Genomic DNA, 22862 nt, shown 5'->3' with positions numbered 1-22862 from the left:
AGGGCTTCATATAGACTATATCCCAGGATTTTTTAAATTTTATTTTGAGAGGAGGTCTAACTTGGTCTCAAATTTATGATCCTCCTGCCTCAGCCTGCTGAGTTTTGGGATTATACTGCTCTATGCTTGGCATGATCCTACTTCTAGCTGAAAACTAATTGGCTAGAAACTGTGTAGCTTGCTTTAATGGCTCTGTTACTCTTAGCCATTATTCCTTATTTATTTATTTTTTGTTTCTTTAATAATGTTAGGAATTGAACCCAGGGCCCCAAGCGTGCTAAGCGAGGGCTCTACCACTGAGCTCTACTCCCTGCTCTACTGTCTGCCTTTCACTGGTTACCTTAAGAATGGCTGGACTAGCCAGGCATGGTGGTACAGACCTGTAATAATAGCACTTGGGAGACTGAGGCAGGAGAATCACCTCAAGCTCAAGGCCAGCCTGGGTTGCAAAGTGGGTTCAAGACCAGCCTGAGCTACACAGCGAGACACTATCTCAAAAAACAAAACAAAACGAAGACCGAGATGCTTCCTGTTCTTTCTGCTAGGCATATTGTCTTCTAGGAGATAGTGTGTGTTTGTCAATTTTGACCACCCTTTGATAGAAAGTACTATTCCGCCTGCTTAGACGACCCAGAAGTGCTTATAAAATCTAAACTAAATACCTTCTCTCAGAAGTATTAGTTTTAAAATCTCATGAATGCAATGTTAAATATGTTTTATATATGACATACTTCAAGTTGTTGAACTTGGAGTCAGTAAATGAGATAAAATACAACTCTGATGGAATAGTACAAAGTAAGGTTGTTTTCCTTTCTTCTGATCCCACACTTGAAACCTCTGTGCTCCTGGGGAAAATAAGTAACATGCTGCGTAGTCAAAACCAGTAATGTTTGGATCGGTATAAAGAGAGTTAAAGTGAGCATTACTTGAATATTACTTTTATTTTTAAGGCATAATCCTTAAAAATCCTTTCTTAATGTGTTCCGTGTTTCAGACCTGGGATACAGGGTACAAGACAAAGGACAAAGGAAAACCAATCAAACGTGAAGAGATAATGGGGATTATCAAATGTTATAAGGCACACATAACTTGCTAAAGTGAAATATCATTCTGCTATAATTATGTGCCTTGTTCCAATGGCCTTGTTTCTTTTCCTTTCTACTTCTCGTTTTATTTTTTAATGTCCCTCATGGGAGGAGGAATGAGTTGTGTGACTCAGATTTTGCAAACTTGTGGGTTGAAGAAAGTGCTATTCGAACACATTTCTAAGAAAAATTGGTAACACAAATTTCCTTTCTTCAAGGATCAGATGCTGAGATACTATGATACAAAGATTTTAGTTTTCAATTGTATAGAGAACAGAGTGGATAAATTAGTGCTGCCTGCTTTACAATCCAAGGTAAAAGAGGTTTACTTTTAATGTCTTTTTTAAAAATTGTTTCTATAGATTGTATGTGTCTACGTGTGTGTGTATGTGTGTGACAGAAATTTTAATATAGATGATCAGTAATTTCTAATGGAATATTTTGTATCACTAATTTTATGTGGTTGTTTTAAAAGATTATACAAAGACTTTTTGTTAAGATTTGCTAAGTGAAAAAATGGATAAATGTGCATAAATATGCATGAAATATACTTAATATTTTGTAGTTTGAACTAATAAATATTTGCCATATAATTATGCCTATTTTGTTAAAAAATATTGGCTTGACTTCAAGCATAATATAACAAATTTTAGTTATTCTCTTCTTTACTTGTCACACAGTACTTCTTACTTTAAATTAATGCCTTTTATAATCTTTTCTTGCTCACATACAAATAATTTCTGGATATCTACATATACTTTACTGAAGTAGATCCATGGAAGGGATGCAAAGAATGAAATTTTCTATCTTCAACAGTTCATCATCTAAGACATAGACTCCCATAGGTATAATGTAAATTGAGCACATAAAAGTGCTATAGATAACTATTGTGGAAATATAGGAGAGGCTCAAGTCACTTCAACTAGAGAAAGGCTTATCAGAGAAAAATTCTGCATGGAGATATTAAAATTTAGGTTCATCTTGAAAACCGGGGAAGACTTACACAGAATGATCCAAGTGGTTAGTATTTGTCATTGACCGTTTGAAAATAGTGGTTAAAAACGAAGGCACAGAACTGAGACCATGAACGTTTTCCGTGGTGGTTCAGAGTGCTTTTTGGTGGTACTGGGGATTGAACTCAGGATCTTGTGCTTGTGAGGCAGGCCAGAGCCTCTGAGCTAAATCCCTGGCCCACTAATGTTCCAATAGTACACTGCCTGCTTTCAGATCCCAGAATCTCCACTCCAGTTGGTTAACGATGACTAGTTACTTACGCATTCTCATTCTTGGTTTTGTAAGCTATAAAATGAAGAAAATCTGTCCATATACCTCATGGAGCTACAGTAAGGATAAAGCATTAAAAGCCCATATACAAAAATATGAAATTTTAAAATAATGAATATTCATTATCTGATAATTTTCTGGGTATCGGGCAACTTACAAAAAATATTTTAAACCCTCATAGTAATTCTTTATATTTTCCTTTTGCTGCTGGGGATTGAACTATGGCTCCATACATGTTAAGCACACAAATTACCCCTGAGCTGAGGTGCACCTCATAAAGAGATTGTTTTCATTGATATTGTAATATATTACATATGTAAAGAAACTAAAGGTAAAAGAAGCTAAAACATCTGCGTAAGATCATACAGCTAGATAATAACATAGCCAAAAAAAATTTTTAGATTAAAATGTTTAGATTAAAACACTGATGTTCTTTCTTCCTTCACTTCCAGTGAGGAGCACAACTGGTATCAGGTACAATGTGGGTATTTTTTACTGCAATCTATCTAGCAGGCATATTGCTTAATAGGGTTCTTTTTGTACAAATATATGACCTGATTTTTACTTTATATACTTTTTAACTATTCTTATATGAATCACAAGTTTTTTCTTAAATAATAAAGAATGTTACAAAGTAACTGTTTGCCCTAAATATTAAAATCAAACATTGACAATTCTAAATAGAAAATAGTTTAAGAAGAATTTACAGAAACTATAAATAGAAAGGTGATAAATACATCCTACATAAGATTAGCAGTTTTCCATATATATGTAAAAGAAAGCTCCTCTGGGGATGTATAAACAATAGATATAAATAGACAATAATCTAAGAAATGCAATAAATAACAAATAATTCCACATAAATGTCTCTTTCACATTAATAATAAAAATGAAATTAGCTGGGCACAGTACTGCCTAAGGTCTCAGCTACCCTTGAGCCTAAGAGTTTGGGCCAGAATGGGAAACAAAATGAGATCAAACTCTAATAGTGCTTGGGCTGTGGAGAGTAGCTCGGTGGAACAGTGCTTGTCTGGAATCGGCAAAGCCTTGGTTCAGTCCCTAACACCACACATGCACACACATATATGATTCTAAAAGTAAACACCATTACATGGGGGTGTTAAATTGAAAACCTTTATACTCACATATGACTGAAATATTTATAAATATGGACCATCATTTTAAGCAGAAGTCAGCAATAGTTACCAAGAAATCCAGAATAGTTTTCCTTTGGCCATGTAGCCCAACATATGGTCAACTGTCATTAAGAAACTTTTCCAAAGAATAAGGCTAACTTATGAACATCATTTATGACATTAGAATTTCAGTATAGTAAAATGGCTGTATAAGTAAGATACATATTTGATGAATTACTATATAGCTTATTATTTTAAAAACTTTAAAAATCACTTGAAATGTAAAAAACAATATAAACTTATATAAGTTTTTGGGAAATGCACAGCAAGTATGTCTGTTCTTTATGACTTCAATTATGTAATACTCATCTGTCTGTGGAGATTCAAGTTTCATGCGAAAAAATGAAGGTATTTTCCCTATATTAGGATGAAGAGATGACAGAAACTTTATTTTACCTATTTATTATTGTTACCATTTTTATCATAAAATAGGAGAAAAATAAAGGATTCCAAAATTGTTATCCTTGAAATTCTTTCATCATTTTCCTGTTGTCACTTTCGTGAATTTTAACCCACTGTATCTAAGCTGACATTGCAAAAATACATTTCACTTCTCATGAGAACATGCTTTTAATAGATTATACAAACCCACAAGATTTCACAATCCTTTATCAGTGCATTGACGTCTGACTGGACAAGTAAACTTATGTGAGCTTAGTTTTTCTCTAACTTTGGATATGTTATTTAAAGGCACATTTGAATGTTCTGAATTGTTTATTGGCTTCTATTGGGCCTCCTATGTGTTTTTACTGCAACTTTGTTTAAATACTTTAACTAATAACTAAAGTAGAGCTGAAATAATCTGATATTCTAATAATAAATTCCCTTAAAACAAAATGGGGATATTGGGGGTGAAATATTTTTGTTTCAGTTTGCTAGTTACATGCAACTCAGAGAAAAATATTTTATTTCCCAACCCTTAAAAGAGGAATTTCCATATCAGTAAAATTTGAACCTAGCTTGAGGCATAAACTGAGATTTGAAATCTAGTCATCATACTAAATATTTTGGCTCTTATTTATCTCTGCAACTTTAAAATGGCGTATTTTGTATGCAGAGATCACTTTCTAAGAGTCAAAAACTCGCTGGCTCTGAACTAAAGACCTGAAAACCCATGGTACAGATATAACTTGGGTGCAGGAAGACACAGATGCAATAAGACAATCAGGGAAAATTTCTTTTGCATTAGATTGTGATATCTGTTGAGGGGAAAATCCAGCCAGAAAGGAAATGAAGTACATTATCATATGTACTGTTTTTTGAGATGTGGTCTGACTACGTAGTATAGGCTGCCAGGGTAGCATCGGCTGGGCTTTAACTTGCAACTCTCCTACTTTGGCCTTCCAGAGTATGTTCCACCACATATATTTTGTTTGTTTTCAACAATAACTCTTGACTCATACCTCCCTCCCCATGCAAGCCACAGAAATTCTGACCTACCATTGATCATGAACCATAAGACCCTGCTCAGACCAGAGTCCAGTACTATACCTTGGAAGGAACGCCACACAGAGGCCAGGAAGAATCTAAGTAGATGGGCTTTGCTAGGTCTCCCCACTCAGTTTCTAAGCAATCGTGCCTATGTAATGAAACAAACCTTCAGAGAAAACCAGAGGGATGGTTTCTGAGGGCTTCCAGGCAGCTGGATATGATGAGGTTTCTGGAGGTGGTGCTCCTAAAGAGGGAGGGATGGAGGTTCCATGGCCCTTCCTTCTTTCATACCTTACTCCAGCTTCACCTCATCTGGCCACTTATGTGTGTTTTTTATGTCCTTTTCAATAAGTTGGTAAACATAAGCAGATGAATCAACCTCATAAGGAGGTACAGGAACCCCATTTATAGAAGGCCTAGCACAAGTTCCAGTGAGAATACCTAGGGCTTGTAACTCACACCTAAATTCAAGTTGTGGTGGCAGACTCAACACATGAGGGACCCGATACTCTTTTTAGGTAGTTGAGATTAGTATTGAATTGGGTTTAGTGACACAGCTGGTTCCCAATGCTGCAGAATCAGTATTGCTCCTTTGCTTTTGAGGAGAAATTCCCACCCCCACTGAGGTCGTAGAAGTTATCCATACTGTGAGTGTGTAGCAAGAGCCTGATCTCAGTTGGAGTTGACGTTTCCTTCTGTATCTTCAGGAAGCAAAAGAAATAGATTACAATTCTAAATACTGTATCATGCTCAAAGAAAGGTCTCCTTTCTTGAAGGTGAGGTTTTAGTCAGGAGCTTAATGGGATGGAAACCTGTTCAGGGGTATTGTGCAGAATGAAAGAGGTGTGATGTAGAAAAGAGATGTTCTGAAAGCTGTGTGGGGAGTGAAGAAAACAGTGTAAGAAATAGGAGATGAGTTCAAGAGCTGTTAGAAGATGACGAGGCTGGAATAGGGAGGTTTTGGGGAAGGATGAGGAGCAGTCAGCTTCTCCATTGTGTTTGAAAACAAACTCTGATGACAGATTGGATATGGAGGATGAAAAACGTTGAAGGACGAAGAAGACCCTTAAATTTGGGCCACAAGAGAAATCTGAGAACACCTGTTAAGAAGTTGCACATAGGAGTCTGAAATTAAGAAGAGAGGTCCACACAAGAGATAAAATTGTGAGAGCCAACAGCCCTACAGACTGTTTAAAGTAGCAAAGCTAGTGAGAACTCTGAGAGTCCATAAAGACAGAAAAGAGGACAAGAACTGGACCCTGGCTTGCTCTGTTAGTAGAATGGTGGGAAGATGAGGAGAAACACTCAGGAAAGAAACAGAACTCTGCTCCCTGTCTGTCTCAGAGCAATTATCAGTACATTATCTCTCAACAGGATCCATAAACTTGAACAGATTTCAGGCATACATACATACATTCAAGGCTGGTCATTTGTTAGAAATGTACTATTTATTGATCTCCTAAGGGTTTGTTTCTGCCTCTACCATACAAGTAAATCAGCTCAACTCCACATGGCATGTTACAGAAGCACTTCATGCTTTCAAATTCCTTTTCTTCTCCATGACCTCTACCATTTCTTGCTCTTCTCCCATAGTTACCTATCAGTTCTCGCATGTCTTTAATGCCAGATAATCTCCCTCTACTCATACACTGCTTGTTCTCAAGTTTGTGTCTTGTCAACTCCTATTTCTATCTTCCAGTGTACATGGCTGGGCCCTGTGCCTTCATTTCTTGTTTCTGCCGTGATGATCCATTTGATCCACCCATGTTGTTCATGGCTTTATGCTTTGTAACATATTCTCTATTCTGTAATAATCTTGTTTTTCAAACATTTGTCCTCATTTTTCCAAACACTGATAAAATATTACCTTTCCTACGCTTCTACCAAAAGTTAATCTCTCCCTTTTGTATGATGTTTGTGCCTGCTATATACAATTCCATATCAGGTTATTTACAAAATTTTCTGTTTTCCCTATTAGTGCTTAAGAACTTTGGGTGGCCGAGAATATTCCATGCACATTGATCTCAACTTCCTGTTCATTTGCATGGTATTTGTTATGATGACTTGATAAATGACTCAGCAAGTGTGTGGCTAAAAATAACATTTATGCTACTTCTTTAAGGACCAGATTAGATGACTGTATTATGATTCTGCGAAATATTTCTTCAAAGCATGTGTTTTGTTATTTAAGAAGCATTCATATAGATTCTTCAATCTTTTTTTTTTTGGTTCCAGGGATCGAACTTGGGTCGTTGTGCTTGCAAGGCAGGCAGCGGAACCACTGAGCTAAATCCCCAGCCCTTCATATAGATTCTTTAGATGAATGGATAGATATGTAGGGGTAAAGACAGATATAAATGAAATTGCAGGGAGTTGTTTGATAAATATGCTGCCCTCAAATTTGATTAATCTCTGTTGTTGCTGAAATTCATGAAGATTTTTTTTCACGGAAATGAATTGTGGGGGGTACCAGGAAATGAACTCAGGTCCTTGAGCTTGTGAGGTAGGCGCTGGAACCACTGAACTAAATCCCCAGCCCATGAAAATAGTCAGACCTCTAAAGGCAAGTGTTGCTGACAGAATGATGCAGGTCTTGTCTCCCCACCCACATTCAGGAGGCAGAAAGGACCATGGTTCTCAAGAGGTCTTGTGAGCTTGGGAGTACAAAGCGAGTAATTTTGCAGAAATTTTTGCAGCAGGAACAGTAATACAATGACTTCAAAGGTCATTTACACTCAGAAGGTGGTAATGGGAATTGATAAGTATCTTAAGTAACTAAGACAGACCTGATTAAAAAAAAAAAAGTATTCTAACCAAAAGACTAGTAGTGTTTCCTTGAGAATTGCAATGGGCTATGGTCAAAGCCAGAGGCCAACTGGGACTTTACAAAATTCAAACAAGTACAAATGAAGAAGAGGCTACAGGCAGCTTCTCAATAACATAATTTAGGTCCAAGGAAGCTATGAAAAGAATAAGAATGTAAAATAGAAAAAAGCCACAGAATTTGAGTCTTAGGTGAAACCTACTCACCAGAAATTTCTCTATCAGGTGCAGCACATCTCTTCAGTTCCCCCCTTCTTTTAAAACATCCATCTTATTTCATGGACATCAGCAAAGATTACATGAATTTAGCTAAACTATATTGTTGCCTCAAAAATTTTGTGCTTGCTCGCTCATTTATTTTGCATTGTAAAACTGTTATCCAAATCTTGTAAGAGTAAATTAAAGAGTCATAAGGGGAAGTAGAGTCTGAATCTGAACAGCCCAATTTGATTTCTTGCAAATTTTCCAGGTCATTAATTATTTTTATTTTTTGAGTTGAAGTCTCACTATGTTGCTAAGATTGATGTTGAACTTGGGAGCTCAAGTGATTCCCCTCTTAGCCTCACAAACAGCTGAGCCTATAGGCACATGTTATCACATCGGACTTGTTTATTAGTTTTACTTTGCCTTTGTCTCAGAAAAGAGAAGACTTTAGGTCCTACACCTACTCTACTCTATCCACTTCACCTAAGAAGTCAAATCATTTAAAGAACACAGTCAGTGGGCAGATAACACAGGGATGGAAGAAATCAATTTTCAGATAATTATATTTTCAAAGATTGTCATAGACACAGCCAAATAAACTATCTCCTTAGCAGTTGTTTAAAAAATATGTGGATAGAAATTGAGTCACAGCCTTAGTTTGTCAGTGTCTCTCCCTAAAGCAGAATGAATCTTTTCATATGAACAATTGCCCTTCATGTTCTGCTTGGATTTTCATTTAGTGTCCTGGATTTACCTGTGTGCTCCATTTTTAAAACTGTGTGGGGCTAAATCCACTGCTCAGCATTCGAGGAAATACATGATCAGAAAGTGCTGACTTTATGGTAAGTTATCAATCAAATAAAATGAACAGTGCCCAGCCACAGAAAACCATACACTTTCACAGGAAGTGCTCTTAAAATATGATCATAAAGCCAACAATAGAGCATCTCTCGAGAACTTCTTAGATCTGAGAATTCTTTTTTTCTTTTTGTTTTATATGGAGTCAGCTTTATTTATTTATTTTTTCCAAGTAGAATTTTAGAGGCTGGAGATTGTGAGAATTTACAGAGCATATTCAAGATCTGCATTAGATGCCAACACCACAAACAAAAACAAAAAGAAAAGAGAAAAATTTGTTTTCTTAACTGAATTTATTTATTTTTAATTTTTAAGTTAAATTTATAGATGTATGTATTTTGGGGGAAGTGCTGAGGATTTAATACAGGGATTCTTGTATGGTAGGCAGACAATCCACTGAGCTACATTCTCAGCTGTGACTAAAATTTATTTTAGTTGGTACATAAGAACATAAAAAGTACACATTAATGGGATATAATGTGATATTTCAATACATGTATATATTATATGACATTAAAACCAAATTAAGAAAAGGAATGAGATTAAGTGGTAGGTGAAAGGGAGCTATAGAAGAGAAGGAGATGAACAAAGGAATTAAGATGTGTTATATACATGCATGTGGTATTTTGATACATGTATACATTATATGACATTAAAACCAAGTTTAGAAAAGAAATTGAGATGTGTTATGAACATTTACCAACTTCCTACAGGAATGTAAACATTACGTACTACATACCTGTACTAATAAACTAATTTTTTAAAAAAATAAAGTTCAATATATCCATCTTCTCATTTATTACTTCTTTATGATGAAAACTTCAAGATCTTTTATTCTAGCTTTTTTAATGTATAGCACATTGTTGTTATCTATAATTACCCTATTGTGCAACAGCACATCACAACTTCTTATTTCTGTCTAACTGTAACGTAGTGCTCACTGATGTAGAATTACAATTTCTTGACCACTCCTCCTCTCCCACAAATGTCAAAAACCCTGGGATGAGGCCCATCAATGACTTTTTATGAGACATTTAAATCATTTCTTAGCCGGTGTGGTGCACACCAGCAATCTCAGCACTCAGAAGGATGAGGCAGGAGGATCGCTGTGAGTTCGAGACCATCCTGAACTACATAGTGAGTTCCAGGTCAGTTTCAACTACATAGTGAGACCCTGTCTCAAAAAAAACAAAAAAAAAAAACCTCAAAAATGATAATTAAAAAAATTGATTCTGGTGCATGTTAAAAGAGATAAAGGTATAGATAGTGTCATAGAATACTGATTATACTTATAAAGAGAAAGAAAGAAAAAAAAAGAAGGAACAAAGAGAGAGAGAGAAAGGAAGAAAGAAAGAAAGAAAAGAGATAAAGAAAGTAAGGAGTTTCTTTTAGCCTAAGTTTCTCAACCTAGTGTTTAGAGTTTATTTTTCTAAATTTATGAGCAGATTTCTTGGCAAGGAAGAAGTGTCTTATGAAGCTGTTTTTAATGAATTCAATCTCTAACTTCTAATAAAAGACCACAGGAAATATTTGTTCCAAATGTGCACAACTATTTTTTCCTTTAAGAGAAATTATCATTTTCTTTTCTGTTGTATGGTAATTTTCTGTCATTTGAAAAATATGAATAGTTTTAGTTAGAAAAACTACTTTTCCTTACATTTCAAAAACAAACATCTACAAACACAGATACACCTTTTTGCATAGGAAGTTACTTGAGTAGGTTCCTGGTAAATCTTTTGATGTTATTAAAACTTTTGAGTAAATTTTATATATCACTATAAATAACAAAAAATTTAACCAATTACTTGCATGTTTTTCCTTGCTAGAATTTAAGTTTGATTCCACAATTCAGTTTAAAGCATTCTGCAGAAAAGCCCTAGCCCTTTCATGTGGACATAATATATTTTTCTCTGTATTTGATAGCAGTATGGAGAGGCGGGATATCTTTCTTGATCACCAGGAAGACCCTGATAGCTACTCAGATTCTGTGAAATTTGATGCTCGTTCAATGACAACATTGCTTCCTCCCTGTAAGTAGGAGGGAAACGGGGTGCTGAGGGGTGGTGGGTGCTTGTTTAGTTTTCTAGGGCTGCTGTAAAAAAGTGTCACAAATTACATGGATTAGAACTACAGAATTCATCAACGGGAACAGTTTAACAACTGAACAAACCTTGGCTCAAAAAAAAAAAAAGAAAAAGAAAAAGAAAAAAAAAAGCAAAGGGCTTTGGGAGGTAGCTCAGTGCAAAGGCTCAGTGCAATCTCCAGCGCTTCAGTCAGCAAATGAATGAATTCTTTTCTCTCATAATTCTGAGATCTAGCAATCTGAAATCTAAGTGTATGAAGGACCACCAGTCCTTTCAATAGTTTTTCATAATTTCTTTATTCTAGTAGCTCCTGGAACTTCGTGGTGCACCTTAGCTTGTGGTTGTATTACTCCAATCTGTGCTCCTTTCTTCATCCATCATCTCTCTGTTACTTTGAGACTTTTCTCTTTTCGAGAAGACCCCAGTCATTAGATTAGGGTTGATCCTAATCCAATATGCCATCATTTTAATTAGAGTACATCTGTAAGGCTCCTATTTCCAATTAAGATCATTTTCATAGGTAATTGGGGTTACAATTTAAACATACCTTTGGGCGGCACGTATTCTACCCACAACAGGTGACTGATAATTTTCTATAGGTACAACAGGGGCTCAAAACAATGTTCAGCTTTATCTGGATGGGCTTGGCAGGATTCCTTACAGTTCTGCCAAGGCTTGAAGGATGAATACCTATATCCAAGGGCATGGGTGGCAAGGGGGATTGGAGAGATCACTCTGTCAGAGGAAGCAACACATGTAAAGCCTTTAAAGGATCATCAGTGAGTTCCCACAAAGGCAAACCTGGCATAGAGAAATCAACCCCAGGGCAGGTTGGTCTTGCGTGTTGTACAAACAATGGATGAGAAAATATGACTCCAATGTGATGCACATGCAAAGGACAAAGCAAAAGCTGTATACAAAGGTGATGAATCAGAGATAAGAAAGGACAGGGGACTTGGCCACTCAGAATTTTGCGAGATGTGTAATAGGTAGGATATGAAGAACTTGTTGTAACAAATTAGAAGTTTTCACGGTTAGTCAGCTTGAAGGGTGGAATGTCCCATCTTGCTTGCACTAATGGATTGTTTTTCTTTTCCCCTTTTCCTCTTTACTTAGCTTTTGAAATTGTTTTCGGACAATCCCTCCTGTAATGTTGAACAATATCTGTATTTTGCTTTTAGTTTAGCAGTTTGCCAGCAGAAAACAAAAGTTATTCTTTTGTTGAAAAATAAGATAAATGACAAGAGGGAAAATTTAAATGGATATTGTATTCACATAAACAGAGAAAAGTCTTTTGCTGATGTTTCTCCTCTACCTCAGTGTATTTTTCCCACGATTAATATCCCAATTTAGAATCATTTTTCCATATAAGACTAAATTCAGCATAAAAGTAAGATTATTGTTAATTTAATGTGCCCTGAAATATCCCAAGGATGGGCTTTAGTTATTGATACCAAAGTTTAATAAATACAAATTATTTTATTTATTTAATTGTAAAGTAATTTTTTTTGATACTGGGGTTTGAACTCAGGACTTATGCTTATAAGGCAGGGGGCAGAACCACTGAGCTAAATTTGCAGCACCCTGTTTTAAAGATATTTCTACATTGTATTCAAATTACAAGAAGTATCAGAAGGTAAAGCTATTAAAATGAAACATAAAGAAAATTAATTTTGCTTGTCACTAAAATAAATGTTTCTCTTAAATGGTTAAAATATGAAAAAATTTACAATTACTTGGGGAATTTTATTTTATGTAGAATATATTGCTACATGAAATATATAGTTTATAATGTATAATTGTATATATCAATATCAATATCGATATTAAAATTCATCAGCTAATCCCATAAAATGAAATAATCAGAACTTGTGAAATTTTAGTGAATCGATACATCCATCAGCTGTGCACAGTGAGATCCATGCCGGCTTTCCTATGACTATCCTTTTGCTTACTACTTTGTAAATAAAGATCTACTTTATTTCTTTTTTATTCCAATAGGCTTGATTGTAGCAACATAAGTGGCAATTACAATTTGTTTGTGTGTGTGTGTGTGTGTGTGTGTGTGTGTGTGGTACCGGGGATCGAACTCAGGTCCTTGTGCTTGCGAGGCAGGCCACCGAACTGCTGAGCTCAATCCCCGGCCCCTACAAAAATTTTAATCAAGTAAGAAGAGCAAGTTTTCTAACAATAAGTTGGTTTTCTTTTTCTTTAGATCCTAAAAATGGCCTCAAAGAAAAACTGAAGTCCTTCAAAGCTGCGCTCATTGCCCTCTATCTTCTTGTGTTTGTCGTTCTGATGCCTGTCGTTGGGATTGTGGCAGGTACCGTATTCTAGAATTCAAGCCGCATTCAGTTTGCCTTATATAGTAGATTCAAAAAGCAGTTTTCCCATGTGTTCCTCAAATGTATTAAATTAAAAATAGTTTCTGCAGTGTTACATGGAAACAAATACACTTTTAAAATCAGAAAAATAGAGTAATACAAATACATAGATATATGAAAGTCACATGGAACAACTTAGACTATTTTAAAAATTCAGTATCCTTTAACATCCTATATAATTCCAAGGATGGGCCACAAATTTTGTGATAATTATTCTTGTTCAATGTGAAAAAAAATGATAACATACATTAACACTGCATGCACCACAAAAATAAGCCTATAGTATAAAAGATCTATGCCTGTTATTGACAGAAGAAAAAAAATTCCCATTGTAAAATAATGACCTACACCTCACGTCATATTTATAAAGTTTACAAGGATACATGATTCATCGCTATTATTTAAAACATCTCTAAAAATAAGATTAAAGCATTCTTTCAAGGAAAAACATAGAATGCGTTACAGACAATACGATTTTCTCCAGATCTGTATTCCTTGGGGAGTCTGAGGATGAATTTGAGGATCTATACAAGAGTCGGTGGCTTTCACATGCCTCAATGATATTGTGAATCTTATTTTCCTATGTAACATTTTTATGTGTTTGATAGATTTTAATTGGTACTTAACTTTATACACCTCACTACTCTCTTCTATGGCTGTTACAGTGACTGCCACATGTTCCGTCAAGGAATAGGCTTTGAATAAAATGCATTTCTAAATGCACACTAATTAGCCCAACAAGAAAGTACTCCTAAATACAAGGCGCAACTTCCTAGTAAGGGACAATCTAAGGAAGTATTCAATGATAGAGCCAAAATTACTCTCATAAAAAAAAATAAAAATGACAGTGTAAGAATGGCTATTATTTTAAAACATTTTCTGTGTCCAGGCACTGAGCTAGAAACAAATTATCTTGATATACCCATATAGTTGCCCTGTGAGCACACTCTATAATCATCCTCATTATGGGCACAGGGAAATTGAGGCTCCTCCCTAATAGAGCTGCAGTTCCCATCTATACATTCTGGATCCTAAGCTCCATGGTGTATTGTCTTCCAGTGTAATTGGATTTTTATAACAAAATACGGCCCGCCAATTTAAAAACAACTACAACCCAACAAATGGCATTGTCACGATTTTATCTAAGAAAATATATTTCCATGTGAGGAAATGCATTCATTTTAGCTATTAAAAATGAAGAAAAACAAAAATTCAAACATAAAAACAAAAATTCATCCACAGCAACAAAACCCACAAGTAACTAAATAAGTAGTGCTGATGTGGCTGAGTTAGTCAACTTCCAGATGAACCGAGGTTATCTGTGTGTTGTTTGTACATGTTACCTGCAGTACAATATGTTATCTGTCTGTGTATGTTATCTGTAATATGTTTCAATTATGTGCACAACTGACAGATGCATCACTAGTTGGGATTACTAGCTATATACTAGTTAGAATGTAGATACACTTCATCTCGTTTATCCAAAACACAGCCAATAGTGACTAAAGCTTTGATAGGTCCATACAGAATGCAGACAGAAGTCTTTCAAGAATTCAGAGTTGTAACTGTCTCAAAAATCACTAGGCTATTTGAAAATATCACCGACTCTGCACGTCAGTTCTAGAGCTAATAATAACTGATATAATGCAGTGCGTTTCCTAAAACTACAAGAGATACCTGCTAAGATTGATGAGAAGACAAAAATATTCCAATTTTATAAATTCACACAGGCCCCAAATTCACTAGAATTTAGAAAACAACTCACAGTGTCCATCATACATTCAAAATAAACAATTGACAATCCATTAGGTAAATTGCAGATCAGAATATTTTTCCAAAAGGAACACAAATAAAATATGTATCTCCACTCAATATTAAAAACTGTAAATGTGTTTCCATCTTTTCATAAAGTGGTTGTAGATGGGGAGGCAGGGAGGGGGTGAAGGGAGGGCAGGGACAAGGGGAAAAAATGAGAACCAAGACCTGTCATGTAGAGGTACAAGATCCCAGTAATGAATGTAACTGTACTGTCTACCTAGATTGTACCAATAAACTCAATTAAAGCTGAAAAAAAACCTGTAAATGTGGACAGAATATATCACTCAAATGGTCGAAGTTACTCTGAGAAATACAAATTGAGAGATGAAATAAAATATTATATGGAGAAACTATATAAATTTAACACACCTCGTATACTGAAAGATGTTTTCTTAATTAAATTATTTACTCCATATACTACCTGTTCCTAATAAAGTTGTTGAATCACTGTTAGAGCACTACAAAGTAATGCTGTCCCCAAACAATGGGATACAATCTAAAATTGATGTATATAGATTGCTACTGAGATACTAAAAATACTTCACTCAAAACAATACAAATTTTGGGTGGCAAAAGATATTACCCACATGAAGAAGTAAGCATGACCTGTAGAATTAGATATAACCTTTTCCCTAGGTCTTTGGATAGGGTCTAAAATATTCTCTCCTTTTTTTGTATGAAATAGCAAAGTCACAAAATGCAATCTGTCCAATAACAATTAAGAAATGAGCTTTGGAAAATATGCACTCTGGCATTGTTTAACTACCTATAAGATGAAGACTTGAATATTTTGCTAAAGAAAATAGTTTTGCGATTGTATTGTAATATTTATTCTTGATATAATTATGGCTACAGTAGTTATGATCATCAGACACCTTTAACTAAAGGGAATGAATCTATGGGCACAATCTTTCATGAATATGCACTTTGTAGTTAAACAGTTTTTGCATGTGCCAATTTGTCTGGGAGGGGATTTACATACTTGGTTTCACTTGGGCTCAAATCACTGTAGAGGTAATATTGCTTTTACCTCTCTGAGGAAGTGTAAGTAAGGAAAGGTTAAGTAAGTTACCCAGAGTAACCCAGTGAGGAGTGGAGCTGGATTCTAGAATCAGGCAAGTCCTATAATAGTAAGCACACTGCTCACATTTATATCATAGGCATCCTGAGTCAGGTATGAAATTGTGTGTGTGTGTTTGTGTGTGTGTGTGTGTGCATTATCTCATGTAATCCTCAAACATCTACAAAATTGTAATGAAACCCTATAGAAAACTAACAGACTAAAGTGTGGCTATATATATAGGCATATTTTAAAACCATGTAAAGTTACTTTTTATTGTTACATAATTGTGACTAAAATGCTGATATCTATATATAAATATATATATAGAGAGATGATAAGTATGTGCATAGGGAGATTTAGAAAAAGAACCAAATCTTAACCACTACAGTAATAAAATAGTGTTTAACCATTTCTTCATTGTTGAATATTTTGTATTATTTTTCTGCAAGGTTAGTATTTCTTTTCTTTTGGGAAACTATACAGAACATTGCTCTAGTTCATTTTGGAAGGATAATTAGCTTGTTCAGAAGATATATGCTCATTTGGAAATATATATCAACAGCTCAGTATGTTCCTCAAATGCCAATTGATAGAATTGTTCTTCAGAACATAATTTATGATTGCTAATCAAAACATTAAATATATGAGGAAAACAGAAGCAAACTAGATACGGAAATTTTGTTAGATAAATCTGGTAAATCAATATACAGAACATAATGTGGTTATTAAATTATTTTTGCATAATAATATTAGATAATATAAAATATTTATGACATATTCCATTAAAAACTAACTTGCAGATTCTATATGAAATAAAGCTTTTCTCTTGACTACTATGATAGTATTTCCACTATCATAGTATTGATGTAGTAGCATAGTATTTCCATTGAATATATTTCCATTATGATGATGGAAACAGAAAACTTGTTTTGATATTCAAAAAAACTAACTTTCATGGCCAGAAGATTTATGTAGGCAACAGTTCAGAAGGAAAGACACAATGATGTAATAAAATCCAGTGTAAAGTGGGGAAGGGAGACTTGATGATCTAGAGTGTGATTCAGCCACTGTATGTTTAAAATAAATACTCAATTTATGCTAACATTCCATCTGTTGTACTGTCAGGAAATAAAATAAGAGGAATGGAATGATGTGGAATGGAATTCTGTATGCATTCAAGGATATAGGTCATGATTTGGTTTATATTTACTTAAACACGCAGCTCGTCTTCTGAAGTGGGAAATGAAGAATTGCACAGTTGGTTCAATTCATGCAAGTGATATGTCTCAAAGTCTGGGAAAACGAAATGGCAGCGAAGATGAAATGAGATTTCGAGAAATTATTTTGGAACACATTGACAATATTGAGAAGAGAATCCAACACATTTCAGATTTAGAAGCCAACTTCATAGATTCAGAATACTTCCAAAATTTCAGTGCAACAACTGATCAAAGATTTAACGATGCTCTTCTGCAGCTAAGTACCTTGGCTTCCTTGGTCCAAGAACATGGCAATGCAGTAGATGAAATCTCCAAATCCTTAATAAGTCTGAACACCACATTACTTGATTTGCAGCTCAATATAGACACATTGAATAGCAAAGTCCAAGAGAATTCACTGAAGCAACAAAAGGTAAGAGCTTATGTACTACAAGTTCACTTGGTGCAATTAAGTCCATCCAGATCCTGTCTCCTCAGGCAGTCCAGGAAAGCAAAATATGCAAACCCTATTTCAACACCATGCTGTTTACCCTGACTCTTCTGGTAATCTGACTACAAGGTTTCAACTGCATTGACTTAGTGCCTTTTCCAGACTCTCAGTCAAAGGGGCAATTATTTTCCTTTGGATATAGAGTCCTTTAAGGTATTTTAACTTTATAGGTACCATTATAGTGCCTTGTTAGACTCTCAAAGCCAATCTGTACAAGTAGTCACCTGTATTTGTGAATGGCACAATAGAATTAACATTTCTTCCTCACCAAGGAATGGAAATCTTATTTACATTAAAACAAAATTAAACCAGGTGTGGTGGCGCATGCCTGTAATCCCAGCACTGGATAGGCTGAGGCAGGAGGATCACTGTGAGTTCGAGACCAGCCTGGGCTACATAGTGGGTTCCAGAGCAGTCTCAGCTACACAGTGAGACCCTGTCTCAAAAAACAAAAAATAAAACTAAACACAAAATTAAATTTTGGTTTATTTTGTTATTCTGAAGAGTCACACTAGTCCTTAGGTATACCAATAACTAAAGCTAAAGAATTAAATTTTGAGTAATGTATATGTAGTCTCATGCTGAGATTATAATAGGATAGTAATTTATAAAGTACATATTAAAATTTTTCTTTCTATGAAAGCTGTGATGATCACTGTCAGTGAGAAACACAGCAAAGGAGAAGCACTGCACAATTAAGACATAGAAGAGCAGATAATTCCTTTACATCGCTGCCAACAGAGCAAGACTCACTCTAGAGTAGTTTCAGCAAAGTTTCTTTGTAATGGACTAGATGAAAACACTTTAGGCTTTGGGGACCATACATCTCTGTCACATTCACATTTACCATGAAAACAGCAAGCACGGACAATATGTACAGAAATGCAAAAAGCTTCAGTGCAGCAAGCATTTATTTATAAAAATTGTCTGTGGGTTGAAGTTGATCCACGAGCTGTAACTATGACTTCTAGAGTATTCTGTACCAACTATGATTAAGATATGGATTACTTTGCACTTATGAGAATAAAATTAAAAAAATAAATCATATATTTTAATTATCATTTGTTAAAAAATTCTATGTGTTTTTCCATGAGAAATAAATATTTAATCAATGCTTCACTCCTCGTGTGAAAAATGATCTCCATACGATAAGATATTGAAGACCTAAGAGTACAATGTGAAGCCTATATTTCCATCATTAAGCAAACCCAGCATCGCTGGAGTAAATCTAATTTGAATAGATCCACTCTTAAAAGGATGGTTTTCTTTATAAAAACACCATTACAATTAGTGATTTTTAAAAATGGATGAGTAAAACTACATCTCTAAAGTTATCACAGCAAATGAAAACCAGTCAAATTATTGACCTAAAATTGACTAAGCAAGTTAATTCTTCAAGTAAATTCTTCATTTTTATAATTTTTTGAGATTCAATTATTTAAAAACATTGGAATTCTTACATCTTCCTTAAGTTGTTCCAAGATACAGCATTACTCCTTAAACTTGGGGATGATTTTGTTGGTAAACTTATCTCAACCCGGACCTTAATATTTCACTCAGTTTTGGTGTTACTTTTCCTAAAATCTGATCAGCAGTATTTCCCACATTGCTAATAACAATGTAATTATTTCAAATATGATTGAAATTTCAAGAAGAAATTGTCCTGAGAGATGTGAGAAACAGAGAAAGATAAAATGTTAGTTATGGTAGACTTTGATTAACTTGAAAAGAGCTATAACTTTATGTATAAATGAGATCAAAAGCAAGAGGAGATGGAAAGCGTTGAAGAAAAAAACATACCTGATTTGGTAGAATGCCACGACCAGCAAAAATGATAGAATATCTTTGAACCCATGTTAAGTGATGTATTGCAACCATTTGGAAAACTTCTGGAAGGCAAATTTTCAGTGACAGAATAAGTAAGTTAAATGAATGGCCAAATCAATATCATCATCATCATTATCAAAACATTTTAAAATCTTAAATAAATTTTTTAAAATATACAACATAATTCCACTAAATTATTAAAAATAAATCTGTCTTTAAATATTTAACAGGTAAATATCCTTGATACATTATCAAATAAAAAGCACATTCCAGAACGTGGTGTGCTTTTATCTCTTGTTCACATACACTCTGTGTGCATAGGTATGGACACATACAAATATACACAAAGTATGCATGCAAATGATAACATAAATAATAATAAAGCCTTAAATACAAAGATGATAGAAGTTGAAAGTAAAATACTATCTGGGTACTACTTTGAGGTTTTCTTCAATATGGAAATCTATCCTTAACATTCACTGTCACTGAGAATTACAACATTAAACTTTGGTTATTGCTATAAAACAATTTAACATTTAAATTTAAATTAAGCGAAGTGAAATATTGCCTCCTTATGTATACTCTAAAGAAATCTCACTGCAGATAAAAAAATCATCTGACAAGTTTCAGTGTTTATTTTTAGCCTTTTGACATCCAAATATTTGGGAATAGAAACCTACCTCACACATTTATTCAATTGATTGGGAAGTGGCCAGTCGGGGCTGCAAAATTTTGGATATTTAGTCAAAAAGGGAAGTGTTCTACAACCATTTCAAAACAGCTTTCTAGTTTCCGTACTACTCTTCCATAGTGTCCCCATAATAGTGTATGTTTTATAGAAACTTGAACTTCCAAGACTTCTCGAACTTGTATATTTTATAATTACATTGTAACACAAATTGTGAATGTGCACTATACTTCACAGGATATTAGTAAATTAAAGGAGAGTGTATACAACACATCAACAGAAATTAAGTCTCTGAAAGAGGAACAAGAGCATTTGGAACAGGAAATAAAGAGAGAAGTGAAAGCACTAAATAATATCACCAACGATCTCAGACTCAAAGATTGGGAACATTCTCTGACTTTGAGAAATATCACCTTGACTCAAGGTAAATGCTTTGTTAATTTCCCAGAGAAAATTATGTGTTAAACTGATATATGCAGAAGTTTGGAATTTGAAGTTCTGTGATTTAAAATCAATAGTCTTCTCAGTTTTTATTTATATAAATGCATATAAAGAATCTTAGGGTCAGACCGAACATGGTAAGGATAACCTGGGGCTACCCTCTGAGGAGAAAGGGATAAATAAATACCTTGAGAGCCAATGAGTATCTTATTGCTGAAGATACCCAAGTGCACTAAAGACCAATACAAGTTTTATAGAAGTACAAAGTTCTTTGTGTGTCCACAAACTAAAAATGCTAATTCTGTTTTTCAAAATTTCCATATTCTTTCTTTTTTCATTGAGTTTATTGGTGTGATTTAGATGCACATTATGGTCATATTAATCTTGGGGAATTTGTACCTGTGCATGATGTATCTTGGTTCTTATTTTTCCCAAACCCCTTCCTTCTCTTTCACTCCTCCATCCCTTCCTATTTATGAACACTTTATTTTCATCATTTCCTTATTTTTTCCTTCTCTACTTTCCTTTCTCCTGCGGCTCCTTAGTGCCCCTTTCCCTTTGAACATGCTCTTCCTTTTTCACAATATCTACTCTACAGTTTAGTTCTCATTGACACTTTGTTCTCAGTTCAACGATTCAGTATTTACACATGTATGGGATTTATTTCACTTAGGAGTGTAGTCTCAAGGTGCATCCATTTAGCTATAAATGACTCTAGTTTATCTTTTCTTACCTGATTGTACTATAAATTAGGTCTTTTGAACCCTCTGTAAAATAACAATGATTTGTACATTTCTTTTTCAGTTCTTGCTAGTACTAGGTGAATTGACTCATTGATTTTTAAAATTAATTTTATTGGTACATTTAAGGCATACAATATAATAACATTCGTCATTTGAAATTTGCACCTTTACATAACCCATCTTGGTTCTTATTTTTTTCCCCATTCCCCTGCCCTACCTTCAAACTGATTTTTAATAAGCACAAATCAAATATATGTTCACACTATCTTTTAATTATCTTTATACTGTAGATATTTTCCATATTCATGTTCATTTTTTGAAACATATTCTATTTGAAGTAACAATTTATTTTCACTGTATTTGTTTCTATTTTATTTTTGTGTTGTTTTTTTGGTTTGTTTTACATTTCTTTTGTTTTCTTGTATATTTTGATTGATTGAGAATTTTCTTTTATTAAATTTTTCTATCAGTGCTACCACACTTTGAAAACTTCATAGTATATTACCATTCTCTTATAAGTTTCCTGTTAAATGTACTCTAATAAAGTCTAAAGTTGATCAACCTCATAACATGCCATTGTGAAATACAAAAGGAACCTGAAATGTTTTTCTTGATTTTTCTACTGTTTGAATATAATTCATTTCTATTTCTCAGACTTTTCAAAACAAAGAATTTAAATCAATATTACAGTATTTTTCTTTATAAAGACGGTATTTATTAGATTTGGTTGTGAGTATACCAATTGTCTCAGTTTCTAAGTGAATCTTATCTATTTTTTTGGGATCACTTTCTTTTTTGCATAAAGTCTGTATTTTGGAAGTTCATTTAGTGAAAGCACATTAATAGTGGAAACTTTTGACTTCACCTTTTCTATTTTGTTGTCAACTTTACCTTAACAGATATGCTTTTCTATGGTTCTGTTTTCCCTCAGTATCAAAGGAATATTGGTTCCACTACCTGCATAGATAGAAAAATCCATGGCTACACAAGTCTCTTCTCCTGCATATTTTGAGCCACTTCTAGATTATTTATAAATCCTAATATAATGTAAATGCTACGTAAATGTTTCCATATTGCATCAATCAGGGAATAATGTCAAAAAGTATTTTTATGTGCCAGGCAGGTACTTTTTCTTTTTAAGTGGGTGTTTGGTGAAACTGTGGGATGTAGAATCTGGGAATACAGAAGGCTGGTTGCATTTTGAACAAATTCTTTCCCTGGCT

The 22862-nt window shown here is 34.3% G+C and overlaps 1 protein-coding gene across 4 annotated transcripts in view; it reads left to right on the top strand.

Moving 5' to 3' along the window:
- Positions 1 to 1210: 1210 nt before the first annotated feature.
- Msr1 (macrophage scavenger receptor 1) overlaps positions 1211 to 22862 on the top strand; it is a 65697-nt gene continuing 44045 nt past the window's right edge. Inside the window, exons 1-5 of one of the 4 annotated variants that reach the window (XM_010621794.2) lie at positions 1211 to 1399; positions 10808 to 10911; positions 13181 to 13288; positions 17453 to 17862; positions 20693 to 20879. In XM_010621794.2, the coding sequence (XP_010620096.1) occupies positions 10809 to 10911; positions 13181 to 13288; positions 17453 to 17862; positions 20693 to 20879 (808 nt within the window). In that variant the 5' untranslated portion in view covers positions 1211 to 1399; position 10808. Of the gene's footprint in view, positions 1400 to 8772; positions 8866 to 10804; positions 10912 to 13180; positions 13289 to 17452; positions 17863 to 20692; positions 20880 to 22862 lie in introns of those variants that run through there. The other 3 variants (XM_010621793.2, XM_010621797.2, XM_010621796.2) reach the window with 3 other exon arrangements.

The sequence above is a fragment of the Fukomys damarensis genome, unplaced genomic scaffold, assembly GCF_012274545.1.
Source record: "Fukomys damarensis isolate Sample0158 unplaced genomic scaffold, DMR_v1.0_HiC HiC_scaffold_18, whole genome shotgun sequence".
NCBI lineage: Eukaryota > Metazoa > Chordata > Mammalia > Rodentia > Bathyergidae > Fukomys > Fukomys damarensis.
Note: the sequence above shows the minus strand (reverse complement) of the source record. Positions and strands in the feature narration are given on the sequence as shown.